At 52.7% G+C, this 14,475-nt stretch overlaps 1 protein-coding gene across 50 annotated transcripts in view; it reads left to right on the top strand.

Moving 5' to 3' along the window:
• Window positions 1-14,475, top strand: part of CAMK2G (calcium/calmodulin dependent protein kinase II gamma) — a 164,769-nt gene that overhangs the window by 87,781 nt on the left and 62,513 nt on the right. For all 50 annotated transcript variants that reach the window (XM_065551541.1, XM_042850156.2, XM_065551544.1 and 47 more), the window contains 7 exons: window positions 610-664; window positions 1,693-1,758; window positions 4,803-4,875; window positions 8,216-8,318; window positions 10,352-10,435; window positions 11,347-11,441; window positions 14,226-14,348. In XM_065551541.1, coding sequence (XP_065407613.1) covers window positions 610-664; window positions 1,693-1,758; window positions 4,803-4,875; window positions 8,216-8,318; window positions 10,352-10,435; window positions 11,347-11,441; window positions 14,226-14,348 — 599 coding nt within the window. The remainder of the gene's footprint in view (window positions 1-609; window positions 665-1,692; window positions 1,759-4,802; window positions 4,876-8,215; window positions 8,319-10,351; window positions 10,436-11,346; window positions 11,442-14,225; window positions 14,349-14,475) is intronic.

The raw sequence follows: 14,475 nt of genomic DNA, 5'->3' as shown, positions 1-14,475 counted from the left end.
TCCCATTGATCTCACTGCTTGTCTCACTGCCTTCTCCTCTGCTGCTCTTGCCATCTGGAGCCAGCTGTCCTGTTCTTGTCAACTTGCCTTCTCATGTCCAATTGCAGGTGGAAATCTCCCCCCGGAAATTGCTCTCCCCCACAGTAATTTTTTTGTTAACTCTTTTCGACTCCGCAAAGCACTCTTGAGGCTAGTTGGTAGGACAGATACTTTTAAAAGCAGACTTGCTTTAGCAGACAGTCTGAACAGATTTTTCAGGAAGAGCAACCGGCTGAACTGGATTCCTGAAACATAAGGTTTGAAAACAGAGACCCCGTATCTTGAGGACCGTGGTGTGTCCCCTGAACCCTTTGCTTTATTCTCTCCTCAATAGCACCAGTATCTTGGATCTGGTGCTAGAGGGGGAGCGGGTGAAGGATGCTCATAAATTATTTGGGATAAGGTATTGTGGGAGGGAGAGCTCTAGATTCCAGAGTGAAGGTGAAGGGGCTGAAGGGAACAATGGGTTGCCAGATGGGACTGGGGAAATGTGGTCGTGGATTTCCAAGCGGAGTGGATCAGATCTGGAAAATGTTAAGTGTCCCTTGTTTCTTGTTTGTGTTTTTGCAGTGCGGCTCCATGACAGTATTTCAGAAGAAGGTTTCCACTACCTCGTCTTTGATCTGTAAGTTCCTCCCTTTGGCTCTGGTGCTTCGTGGCTGAGACAAAGCTGTGGAGTGCTGATTTAAGAGCAGAATAAAAGATCCTTGAACCTCTATTTTCCCCCCTCCTTTCCCCACCAGGACCTGTACCCCAGCTCTTGACAACAAGGCTATAATCCGCTGACAAAGAACCTCCTCCTAAAATAGGGTTTTGGTCTTCTCTCCAGGGATAATAGTCACTGTGCAACAAAATCACAGGTGGTTTCATGCTGGGTTAAGGAGCTGAAGATCAGTGTATCCTAGAGCCAAAGACTCATTGGACCTTAAACCGTTGGAAATATTGGCTGGTGTACAGTACTAGCTTGCATGACTCTGTGTGTAGTGTTGAGCCTTCCCAGCTTCTTCTGCAGCGTGAACTCTGCATGTGAAGGAGGTGGACAGGGGTACAAGATGTGGGTGTGGAGGGGGGAATAGATGGGGTGCTTGTATGAGAGGTCAGAAAGTAGGACAGAGGGGTCCTGTGTGTGGGGATGGATGTAGGAACTGCCTGGCAGCAAATGTAGGGGTGAGAGGTATGTAGTATGGCAGTTTCTGACCTGTGTCTGCTATCTAATTTTAGGGAATGATGAGATTGTTCCAAGGGGGACAGGTTTCCTTTCCATGCCACAGATACAATAGGTGGGGGGAGGGAGGGCACCCGGTGTGTTTATGGCATGTGTACTGGCTACAGTTATGTGGCTCAAGATGCTGGTGCCCACCATGCTTATTTGCTATGGAAGTGGAACCCAGAGCACTGTGGATGTGAGTGCAAGGATGCCCCGCTGTTTGGGTAACGATCCCTTGCTGCTCTCGATGCCCTTTCTGACGTGAGTGGGGAGCTGGTGCTCTGAGGTTTCTGGCCCTGGCTCGCCCTCCCTCGGGATAATCTCAGACAAAGATTCAGGCAGGCTGGCAGAGGGCAGCCTGGTACCCCAGGAGCGAGTGTGTTACCCCTTGTGCCTCCTCGCTGCGCGTGGGAGTCTCCTAACCTCCCTTGGTCTGTCTCCTCCAGGGTCACTGGTGGAGAGCTCTTTGAAGATATTGTCGCCAGAGAGTACTACAGTGAAGCTGATGCTAGGTAAGAATCTATGCTCAGACTCTCCCTGTCACATGCCGATCATGTCAGAGAGTACGGCATGTCTGCACATGGCCATGTTGTAAAATAAATGCTCCCCATGTGGGAAACCCCTCCTCCGCATCCCATCACTAATGCAGCCTTTCAGCTGTAGCGGTGACAGATTCAGTGTAGCTGACTCAGTGTGGCGTTTGGCCCATCCCCTTTGCATACATTGCTTGTCTCTGGAGGGCCTGCTGCCGGCGTCTGTCTGACCTGGCTGCTGAAGGGGGAGCAGTGATGTGTGTTTGGAAGGGTAAAGCACAAGAGGAAGAATTGTTTTCAGTCATATTAGAGAACTGGAAACCTGGACTACTGACTTCTTATCTCAGCTCTACCAGGAACTCGTGCTCGCCTCAGGCAGTTCTGTGCAACTGACTTGTGCCTCAATTTCTCCATATGTAAAATGGGGGTGCTTCTTGTCCCAGTGTGTGTAAAGCATTCACAGCCTCTGCTGATAGGTGCTTAGAAGCACAAAGCACAGTATGGGAAGGGAAGCTTTTGATTCTCAACTTTAAACAGACTTAAGTCCTGTCCCCCCTCTGTGTCCCCCCCACCTTCACCCCTGAAGAGTTGGGCTTCCCTAAACGAGTCTGGACTGGGCTCGCTCCTGACGTCTCTGGCCATCCCTTAATTGTTGGTTGACAGTATCCCATTTCACATCAGTCCAGGTGTGGGCTCTGGATACCTAGTCTGCTTCCAGAGATGGGGGCATTTGAAATGGGATCTCCAGCTCTGGTCTGGGGGAGATGGGAAGGGGGGAGCAGAGGCCTATGGTGAAGTTTCATGGAACCCCGCCCTGCCCCTGCGAGCTATCCCTGCCTGCCTTTGGCTGGAGGGGGAGCTGAGGAGAGCCTGGGAAGAGACGGGAATAGCCGGTGTGCGGCAGCGATGGAGCGAGCACCTTTGGGGTGCCTAGGTTGGAGTGACAGGGTGCGGCCCTTCAGGTGTGAGATGCACTCCTGGAGCTGCTCTGTGGCATACATAAAAGAACAGAGCGTGGCCCTTGCAGGCATTTCCAGGGCAATGTTTGGGTGCTCGTTTGCCCCTACTGTGGCTCAGTTAGAGCCTCCTCCTGCTGCCTGGCTCTGGAAGTGCAGCATTACACATCACTCTCCCCTGCAGGATGTGCTGCGACAGGCCAATGTGTGCTGAAGGTGAAGGAAGTCCCCGGGGCAGGTGCTCTCTGAGGGAGCGGGTGATGTTAGGAGCCAGGAGCCCTTGGGATGCATTTAACAGCTCTGGGGCTGTTGCAGGCGTGTTTGTCCCAGACCAAGTGATGTTCCCTGGCTCATCCCATTCAGTCCAGCCGGGGTGGGAGGTGATTGGATTGTCCCCACCTACACACAACCACCCCGTGCCCTGGAGGGGGATGCGAATGAGGAGCAGTAGTGAGGAACACCACTAGTGGCAGAGGAGGGGGACCCTGGTTAGGTTAAGGGAAGAGGAGAGAATGGGGGGCTGCTTCTTGTCTGTGCCTACACAATGTCCTCTTGTCCTCTCTGAGGGTGCTCGATCCCTCCAACTCAAGCTGGGCTGATCGAACCGTGCCCACGGAGACCAGCATTTGCTGAGCAAGTACAAAGCCCTCCCTTTCTAGCCGCACGCCAAGCTGAGCTGAATTCCAGAGCAGGCTGGGAGAGCGAGGTTCGTGCCAATCCGCCTCGCTTGGCTCGCCTGGGACACCTCACACTTTTGCCATTTTTGGCCAGAAAGTCTCTCGCTCAGGCTTGGCTCTGTTCTAATTATACATTTTTTTTTTGTTTTGGGAGCGGGGAGATATTCACAGAATCTGACCTGGTGGCTTGTGCTGCCAATTCCAGTGGGAGGGGCTGGTGGGTTAACGATATACAGTGCAGCAACTTCACGCATTTCCAATCTGTAAGATCCATAAAGAAACCCCGGGCCCCTGAGACTTGGAAAAACATCTGCTTATTCCCAGTGGGGCGGCCGCTCTGGCTTCTCCAGAGTGAACTGTCAAGGGAGGCCGACCACCCCCACTTCCCACAGATGGGCTCTGACTGCCTGGCCTCAGGAGCTGTTTGATGTGGAAAGGAGCACAGATTTAAAGAGGCTTCCTCTCTCAGTATGACACCTACGTAAATGCTGCTGCATCTGCTCCAGCCCGAGAGCTTGGGAACCGCTATCCGGCTGACTAGCCTCCTCCAGCAATCTCAGCTGTGTGTGTGTGTGTGTGTGTGTCTGGTGCACGCGCTCTGTGGGTGTAACATTGTCCCTGACAAGCCAAGTGTAAATAACATCTTGCTCCTCTCCCTGTGGCGTCAGTGCTGAGAATGGCACTGGTTTTCTGCGGGCTGGGGGAGTGCGGCACGGTGCACTCAGCAGAGAGCAAGTCTGTTTTTCAGCTTCTAACTCCCTAAGTGGGATCTGTACTTAAAAGGCGCCCGGCTAGCGGGTGCGTGTGTGTGTGGGGGGGGAGTGCGTGCACATTGTGTATGTAAAGTGCTTGAAATGCTGCTCTGAAAGCCGTGTCAATTGGCAGGCGCCCAGATTCTTCGTCCTGAGCTTGATGGAGCAGGCTGCTGTTTCATGAAAGCTTGGGCCGGGCCTAGCTGCGTGTTTCTGTGGCTTGGCCTTGTTAGCCCAACCCTGAGCTACTGCTTACACAAGCGCGGGCGCATGTCTTCAGCTGATAAAACAAACACGGTGCCTAATGCCAGGGAGAGGGGAAGGAGGTGGGCAGGGAAAGGGGTCAGTGGGATGGTAGGAGGGGGCAGTGAGGTCCTGCTATCTAAGCCCACTGTTGAACTGTCTTTGAAACCCTGTTGCTAAGCAACAAAATTCCAGCTGTGGTAGTTTGGGAGCAGCAGCAGCTGGTGGGCATGATGGGGTTGGAGGAGCTGTTTGGGGGCAGGTAACTGCTGGGCCTGACCCAGAGTCCCTGAACTCCCCTTGCAACGGTTGGGAAGGGTGGGGAAGTGGAGGTTAGAGGCGGAGAGTGTGTGTAACCCTGTCTCTCTCCTTTTCTCCTTCTGCTCGTCTTGAAGCCACTGTATTCACCAGATACTGGAGAGCGTGAATCACATTCACCAGCATGATATCGTGCACAGGGATTTGAAGGTAATGCTGCCTCCACTACTCAGGAGGGGGACGGCAGTCGGTGTCATTGGCAGGAGCTTCGGTGGCTGATGTCTGCCCGTACCCACAGGCGCCACACCCGCAGCTCCCATTGGCTATGGTTTGTGGCCAGTGGGAGCTGCAGAGCCAGCGCTTGTGGTAGGAGCAGCATGCGGAGCCCCCTTGGCCACTCCTTCCCCTAGGAGCTACAGGGACATGCCAGTTGGAGCCAGATAGGGAGCCTGCCAGCCTCGTTAACCCTTCCCCCATCCCTCCCCCCATGCAGCACCAGCAGGATCTCTGACTGCGCATCGCTGCTCCCCCTCCCCCCACCCCCCCAGCACCAATGGGGATCCCTGGCCACGTGCCTCCCCACGCTTCCACTGCAGCACCAGCGGGAGTCCCAGACCAGCACCCAAGGCGCCCCCGGCCTGCCCTTCCTGAGCACCCACGGTGCCCCAGCCCAAGTTTTAGTTAGGGGTATCTAGTAAAGTCATGGTCAGTTCACGGGCAGTGAATTTTTGTTTACTGCACATGACTTGTCCATGACTTTTACTAAAAATACCCATGGCTAAAATGTAGCCTTACTTACAAGTTTAATCAAATAGCTGATCCACTAAGCACTGGCTGAATCAGGCTTCTGCAATGCCACAGCACACTTATGCCCCCAGAGCCCCCTCACAGGAGAGCTTTCAACTCCCTTCCCATGGAGTACCTGCTGCTGTACTGGGAGTTGATCTGACTCCAAAAAGTGAAAGTTTTGCACCAGGAGGCCTGTCTGTCCAGCAGCATACTCTGTCTTGCATGGGAATGTGATGGCCAGAAGCTGCTCTGCTAGGCCTGGTCTACACTGGGGGGGAATCGATCTAAGATACGCAACTTCAGCTACGAGAATAGCGTAACTGAAGTCAACGTATCTTAGATCGAATTAAAATTACTTACTTCACATCCTTGCGGCGCTGGATCGATGGCCACGGCTCCCCTGTCGACTTTGCTTCCACCTTTTGCACTGCTGGAGTTCAGCAGTCAACGGGAAAGCGATCGGGGATCGATTTATTGCATCTACACTACATTACACTAGACATACCCTAGATTACTACAAGGTGGCGCCCCCCTTCTGGCACTGCTCTGCTTTATGGTGAGAAGGTTACATGAGCCTGGGAATCTGAAGACAGCAGCCTCAGCAGAAGCATGATATAAAAAAATACCTTCCAGAGGGCACAATATAAACACGTCTGGAAGCTATACAGTGTCAGTGAAGCCTGCACCCTCAAAGGTGGAAAAGGTGACCACTGGGCATGCTAATGCTCAAGGCCAGGGAGACTATGGAAGCCCGGGTGGTTCTTTGTGCCACAGGATAGCAGAGTCATTTTCCACTGTAGGCCTGCACTCCAGTCGGTTTGTTGCAGTATGAGCACAGTGTTGCATTGGCATGAATTAACTAATGAGAGGAGAAGCAGGATGGTTTCAGGAGGTGCTATCACAGCAGGTATGTCTTGCCTAGGAAAAATGGTCATGCTTAGGTCTGGCTCACGTGAGCTAAGCCCCACCTACACTCAACCTGTTTCTAGGGTTAGGGAATGGTAACAGCTTGAGCTTGACTTCAGCCAGCAGGATTCTAGCCTACAGAACATGCAGGTGGATATGCATGTGCACACAGCTGGAGTCCCACTTAAGGGGTTTCTCTCTATGTAGATTACTGCAGGGAACAGGTGGAGTTTCAGAGGGATTTAGCTAGCATGAATTGCTGAGCCCAGCCTAAGCGTGACCACCGTCCCTAGTTGAGACATATGCAGTGTGAGTTGTGGGTGGGAGGGAGATCCTAGATTTCCCACTGGACTTGTCTCTGTGATAGCTGCAGTGGCACTGTCCCCGCCGGCCCAGGGAAATGTGCTGGCTCCAGTGTGAAGTGGGGCCTGACTCTCAGGCAGGGATGAGGGGACATGTATTTCTAACTCCCCACCACCTCCTGGCAGCACAGGCAGAGTGGAGGGCTAAGCATATCTGACCTCCCTCTCTGCCTCCTTATCCCACCCTCAGATCGCCCCCCCCCCCCATGCACCTAAACCATCACCTGCACAGTGCAGGCAGGGATAGGCTTTGTGTGCATGCCTCACCTACCCTATCCCCACTGTGCAGGTTACTGAGCCACACCCCCTCCCTCACCCAGCAGGACTGCAGTTATAAGTCACCATGGGAGACAGATGCCCTGCTGTGCAAATGACCTCCAAGGAATGTGATAATCCAGTTCCTGGATTTCCAGCCTTCTGTCCTGCTGGAGGCCACCTTTCCCCCCTCTCATTGGTGCCTGCTGAAGACTCCAGTCTGCATAGTTTTATATCCTGACAAACATGGGTGAGGTTCTGGGCTCCTCCCGCTCCTGCCCTTTCCAGCACACCCCTGTCCCTATCTGTAAGTGCAGTGGGAACTCCATTTCCTGCTGAGCTGCTGCAGCCAGTGTCTTCAGGGCATGTGTGTTAGAGGCAGGGTCCCCTTTGAGAACTGCCCTGGCAGGCAATGCCTCAGCCTGGAGGAATGTTTTGCAGCCACTTTAACCCCTTCACTGCTTTCTCCAGCTGAAGCCTCCAGAACACAACTGAATTCCTCGAATGCCTGAGGTTCTATTTGGGTGACATCCTTTTTCCTAATACTTCAGAGGTGGGGGTGTGGGGTCCCATCTCTGGTATAAGGTGTTTTCGGGAGGTGGGAGAACAGCAGCATCCCATCCCTGGCACAGGGAAGGTTTTGTCGCTCATCTGTGGAGAGGGTGATGTGGGAGCATTTAATAAACTCCTGTAGACGGGGGTTCACCACTCGAACAAATGGAGCTTTCATTAGCAGCATCAGTAGCACTGCAGTGAGCTATGCTGAGAGGCACTCTCCATAAAGCTACTGCCTGACTAGACTGTGCCTTCCTGCATTAGATCTCTCTTTGGCAGTCCTTATTATCATATTTGCTTGTCCACTGCCTTGGGAACTGTGTGATGTTCGTGGGGAGCCCCGTCACTGCAGATTGTTGTATCTGCTGCATCATTTTCTCTCTGCGTGGATGTGTTGGAATCATGTCCTGGAGGGACTGTGCTGTCAGCGCCACCTGGTGTCAGCGCTGGGTGTGTGGGTTGGGCTGGGAGAGGCGCTTGCATTGCACATGAGAGCAAAGGGAGATTAGATGAGCCCTTCCATCATTGAGGCCATTGGCGATAGCTGGGCCTTAGGCTGAATGGCTGCTTTCACACAGGGCCCTTGCCTGAATTTAAACAGATCGAAACACTGAGGAAAGGAGATTAATGTGGATTTCTTTCTCCCACCCCTCCCTCCTTTCTCTTCTCTCTCCTTTCACCAGCCTGAGAACTTGCTACTGGCGAGTAAGTGTAAGAGTGCCGCTGTCAAACTGGCCGACTTTGGACTGGCTATAGAAGTGCAGGGGGAGCAGCAGGCCTGGTTTGGTAAGAAGAAGATCTGAGCCTTTCCTTTTCTAGCTGCCCCTTCCAGCCTCCTTTGTACATGCCTGGGCTTAGGAAGGGTCTAGTTTATTTGGGCTTGACCTCTTCCAACTAACTATTAGACGAGTTCAGTGCCACACCTTCTTTGCCCAGCACCCCTGCTTCTGGGGCCTTTGGACTGGGTAAAATGGGAGCAAGAGAGAAAATATGACCATATATGAGCCTTAAGGATGAATCTCCTCTCTTGTTTTCCTTCCCAAATGTACAGTAGGAGTTAGTCACAGAGGCTGCAGGGCCGGCTTTAGGCCAATTCAACCAATTCCCCTGAATCGGGCCCTGTGCCCAAGCCCCGGTACGGTGTACCGGTGTGGCCTGGCTTCCCCAGGGTTCAATTTAAAGGGCCTGGGGCTCCCAGCAGGGGCTGAAGCCCCAGGCCCTTTAAATTGCCGCTAGAGCCCCACTGCTGGAGCCCTGGGGTAGGGCTGCGGGGCTCTGGGAGCTATTTAAAAAGTCTTCCCCAGGGCTCCCTCGGCTATTTAAAGGGCCGGGACAGTAGACGCAGGGGAGCCCTGGGCCCTTTAAATAGCCCCCAGAGCCCTGGGGTAGTGGGGGGCTCTGGGGGCTATTTAAAGGGCCGGAGCTCTAGCTGCCTCTGCTGCACCCCCTGCCCACACCAGCCCTGCAGCCAGCCCCTGTCTCCAGTCAGCCCTGCACTCCCTGCCCGCAGCCAGCCCCTGCCGCACCCCCTGCCCTGGCTCCAGCCCCGCACCCCCTGCCTGCACCAGCCCTGTACCCCCTGTCCTGCCCACACCAGCCCCGCCCCACCACCCTGCCTGCAGCCAGCCCCGCACCCCCTGCACAGTCTCCAGCCAACCCCTGCCGCACCCCGCTGCCTGAAGCCAGCCAGTCCCGCACTCCTCTGTCTCCAGCCCTGCCAACCCATGCCGTACCCCCCTGCGGCCCTGCCTGAAGCCAGCCAGCCCACCCCTGTCTTCAGCCAGCCCCGCACCCCTTGCCCTGTCTGCAGCCAGACCCTATCTCCAGTCAGCCCTTGCCCTGCCTTCAGCCAGCCCCATGTCCACTGGTGCCCTGCAGTTCCCAGGGCAGTAACCCTGCACACCTGCTTCAATGAGGGGGGCTGGGACCCACACATGTGCACACCACACCCCAAGGGAGTTGGCGGGGACCCTCACGTGTGAAATGGAGCTCATTAATAACCGATAAACAGCATATATGATGCAATGTACATAATATATAATTTTATTATTTATATAGTTATGGAAAGTAAATAATACATGGAAGAAATGAAAGGCTTTTTTTTTTTTGTTAGTCATCCCTGCCGGGACCCCGCCAAAAATGTTCAAATTGGGCCCCGCACTTCCTAAAGCCGGCCCTGAGAGGCTGCCCCAGCTGCAAAGTCCAGACCCTGATACAAACTTTCCCACTGCTCAGGAGTGTTGGGATCTGCAGATTTTGTTTCCCCTTTTTGTATAAATGGGGACAGCTGCAAAATCCAGGCCTTGATCTGGACTCCTCAGGTGTGTTTGGGTCTGGGCTTGTCTCTCTCTAGGTATAACAGAGTTAGGAACCAGATCTTTTCTGGCTGAACATTGGCATTGAGATTCACAGTGATCAGTGTCTTGGAAATTCCTGAGAGATGGCAACAGCTGTGGGTCTGTTCACATCCTTTGGCTAAGCCATGTGCCAGGGTTTGTTTTCAAACTCCAAACCACACAGGTATCCATGGGCTAAGATGTGGCACAAGGGCTTGTGCTCTAGAGGGTGACATGATCCCATTCACTGCTCGCTCTTGCTTGCTTATAGCATTTTGAGCCAGTGGACTGTTAACCCATCCCTTTGCCTTCCCTTTCCTGTGTCCATTGGCCTCCACAGAGGTAACTCAGGGAAGTCTAGGCAAGAGGGGAAGCATGGGCTTGTGAAAATTAAATGTTACAGTTTTCAGAACTTGTGGTAGGAGCCAGCAGATCTTTCTAGCTGGGTACTGTGTATGCCCCATGTCGTTCCTCTCCTCACAGGGTTTGCTGGTACTCCAGGCTACCTCTCCCCTGAGGTGTTGAGAAAAGATCCTTATGGAAAACCAGTGGACATATGGGCATGTGGTAAGATCTCATAACAGTGATAACACTTTGCCCTGACACTGCATTGTTTACAAACAGCAGCCATTCTTTGCAGTCCCCTGTTAGAAAGGTCCTCATCCCGCTTTCACAGACAGGGAAAAGAAGGCACAGGGGTTAAGTGACGTGCCCAAGGTTGCAGATGGAGCTGATGTCGGAGCATTGATTGCAATTCAGTTGCTCCTAATTCCTAGTCCTGTGCTCAGACAAGCCATCAGAGCCTTCTGCTGGGGCTAAATAGTCAGAACCCATCCTTGCCTCACTGAGCCAGCGCTCCATTATTTAGCTCTATAATGTTCGCTCCATGGGTGCACCTCCCTAAAAGGGAAGCATAAGTGTACATATAATTGAAGACTGATCAGTTTAAAGCCCTAGGACATGGAGGATGTCGAACTGATGTGTGGTGCAGACCTATTCCTGCAGGCCTGGGTGTTAGGCTTTCCTGCCCTGCAAAAAGCGCGTGAGGCCAGCATGGAAGAATCTTGAAAACACCTGTAGAACCTTGCTGTGCAGTGTCCTCACTGGGCTTGGTTTCTGGAAGCAGCTGGAAGCTGTGGCTCACTAGCCGTGATGTATGGGGAGGTAGAAGGGCAGCATGCGCCTGCTTTGTCCTAGGAGCTGGGGATCAGAGCTGATCTTGGTGTGCCAGGACCAAGTCCAGCAGCTGAGGGGAGATGGAGGCTCCTGGGGCTGCTCCTGCTCCTTGTTCATCATCACGTTCAGACCTCCAAGGTACTAAAGACCCAGCGCAGACACTGCTGGAAAAGGAATGTTGAGAGGGCAGGAAGGGGGTTCTCCTCAGCTCTGAAATGGGTGTACAGATGGAGGATGGGAGTAATCGGAGCCAATTAACCTAACCCCAGCATATCTGTGTGTCTCTCTCTCTTCCCCCCCAGGAGTGATTCTGTACATACTGCTAGTGGGTTATCCTCCCTTTTGGGATGAAGATCAGCACAAGCTCTATCAGCAGATCAAAGCTGGAGCCTATGATGTAAGGACATATCCTCGCTGAGTACCTGCATGGTGTAGAAAGCCTGTGCCATCTAGTCAGCCAAAATCTGGCATGGTTTCACTTGGTGACTAGTGTCAGCCACATGGCTGCTGTGCCAGGTGGTGCTTGGAGTGTCTGCCTTGTGTTCGTTGGGCTTTCTTTTTGCTGCATGCTTAGCATGATACTGTGTGGGGCTACCATTGGGGTCTGCGGGGGCGGGGTCATTGTTGTGGGTACAGGGAGATAATTGGGTCAGGAAAGAAGTACCAAACTCAGCTGCTCTACACTCGTGGGCTTAATGCAGTGAAGTGCTGGAGGAGATACAGATACTGACTCTCCAAGGGGAACGCAAGGAGCATGAACTGGAAGGATCTCATCCCACCAATGCCTTATAGAACAATGTGGGGAAACGCTCTCTAGAGACAGCTTGACCTGTGGCCCATGGCCTCCTGCACCTCACAGTGGAATTTGCCTGCAGTTGTGGAAAAACTGTCCTGATCTGCCCAGCAGTGAGTGTTCTGCTGGAGGGGGTGGCTCTGAGGTGTGTGACTGGGGAAACTGGGACTGGCATGAGGGATCAGAGGCTGTTGTGAGGGTGAAGGCATCAGCATGGCGCTGCTCTTGGGACTGTGGCCAGAGAGGTGGTCATAGGGTGCAGCGTGATGTCTGACCAGACCGAGTAACGGTTTGGTGGGGAGGTTAGAGCCAGAGAGGTTAAGCATTAATGATTGTTCTCTGACTGCAGCAGTTTGGACACTAAATCTTCCTGAGTGAGGGGAGTCTGTTGAAGTGGGAAATAAACCTGGAGCTATTGATCCAAGAGTGGCTGGCATACGCATTGCAGGGAAGATGCGGGGTTCGCTCTGTGGGCAGTCACAGTGCCCATACTTAGCTCAGAGCAGTCAGAGATGGAATGGTGGGGGTAGGATGTTTCTGCTGGAATCAAGTAACCTCCCCTGCCGCCAGGCCTGAGGACACTGCTCTGTCTTACTGCTCGTTTTGTTCGTAGGCTCCTTCTCTTCTGTGTGTCTGGTTCTTGTACTAAATGCTATGTTTAAATTGTGTTGCAGCAGGAATGCAGAGTGGGATTTTCAAATCGCCTAAGAGGTTAGACACCTAACTCCTCTGGCAGGTGACTGGGAGTTAGGAGCCCAACCCCCCTAACTCCCATTGACTTTCAACCCCCTTCAGATTTTCAAGTGTCTATCTGTCATGAACCCTAGTTCCTGCAGCCCCCTTCTGTGTCATGTATGGCAGGGAGCAACTTCCACTTTAATAGGAATAGAAAATATCTCCTGTAGCCCACCCTGCCCGGGGAGGGGTGTGTATGTTGGACTACTCCATTTTACCTCTTGACTGAATGGGAAGTGGCCATTGTGAATTTCAATCTCCAGAAAACAAGTTGTTTGTGTTTCAGAGGAAGCCCATGGGGTATGTTTAGTCTCAGTACCTGGGTTTTGTGAAATGTGACCAGGAATCTTTTTTGTTTGGAAATAACCTCCCAATGAAAGCTCAGGGTTTTCTGAGGGTTTTTAAGCATTCCCCCGCAATGTTTGCAGCTCAGACATTGCAGCGCTGTGCCTGAGACCTGGGATGTGAAACTGACACACAGCAAGTGTGACCCTGACTAGTGCATTTTTGTGGTCCGTGTTGAGTGGAGCACAAAGCATAAGCTAACTGTGAATGGGAAAAGTCAAGGAGCTCTTTAAGCTTTTTTCAGCTCTAATACTTGGAGAAAATGTTCACAGCACAGGGAAGGACATCTTGTTTTTAAACACAGGTCACTTAAAGCGACCATGACCCTTTAACTGCCCTCTGGGTCGTCTCTGTGTTCAGAAGCTGTATGTTCTGCTCAGGTGGCTGAGCCATGGTCCACTTAGGGTATGTCTTGGATCCCAGCTCAGGCGGACGTGCACGCGCTGGCTCCGCTCAAGCTAGCACTTTTAAATTAGCACTGTAGCTGCGGCTACCCAGGTGGCGGCTCGGGCTAAGCACCTGAGTGCAGTCCTGCCTGACCCTTGAATACATACACAGCCAGCTGGCCTGAGCTGCTACCCATACCACCGTGGCCACGCTGATATTTTTAGGTGCTAGCATGAGCAGAGTACCTGATGTGGGGGTTACACCTCCCAGCTGCTGTGCAGACGTGCCTGTAGTTTCACAGTGCTTTCATCTGTAACACCCCAGAAGACCTGGGGGCACTGTCCTCATCCATACTGATGTGCTGAACTGCACATGGAGTGTTAGTAGTTCAAGGACTTCAGATCTCTGCCCTTCATCTCCATAACCACATGTTTCCAGCCTCTGATGTGTCTCCCATTCCCCAGGCAACAATTTCTGATATTACAAACATGATTACAGCTTTTTAGTGTGTGGGGACGGGGGGGGACGGGGGCGGGGGTTAAAGGAGACTGTGCATCTGTTTTCACATGTCTGCACCAAATGCTCAAGAAGGGAAGGAAGCTACAGATCTTTGAATTGACTTACAGATTTGAGTAAAAGCCCAAGGCCTGACTGAATCCTGAAAGGTTCCTTGAACTGTTTGGCTGCCCCGTGGACATCCATTGTACAGCCATCAAAATGGTGCATGTATTTGTCAAGTCCCATAGTATTTTCACACTGTGGGTGTCACCCAAAAGTTTGTGTCCCCCAGGTACAAACTAGCTGTGGTGGTGCCGAAGGGGTTAAAGCCTGATCAGGGTTTGGTGTGTTGGAATGGATTTCCTCCAGCGGGAAAGGAGGATTGTGTTCAGCATCTCATCTCTTCTCCTCTCTCCCTCCTAGTTCCCGTCACCTGAGTGGGACACAGTGACTCCTGAAGCAAAGAACTTGATCAATCAGATGCTGACGATAAACCCGGCTAAACGCATCACAGCCGATCAAGCACTCAAACACCCATGGGTCTGTGTAAGTGTCTCCTTCCTCACCTGTTAGGAGGTCATGCCATTGTGCATGCTGAAGCCATGTGCTAGGAGGACAGGCTACTAGAGCAGGAGGGCAGAGCTAGGGGCAGAAATCAGGGGCTGTCTAATCA

The sequence above is a fragment of the Chrysemys picta genome, chromosome 7 (assembly GCF_011386835.1).
Source record: "Chrysemys picta bellii isolate R12L10 chromosome 7, ASM1138683v2, whole genome shotgun sequence".
Classification (NCBI taxonomy): Eukaryota; Metazoa; Chordata; order Testudines; family Emydidae; genus Chrysemys; species Chrysemys picta.
This window is presented reverse-complemented; position numbering and strand designations above follow the sequence as displayed.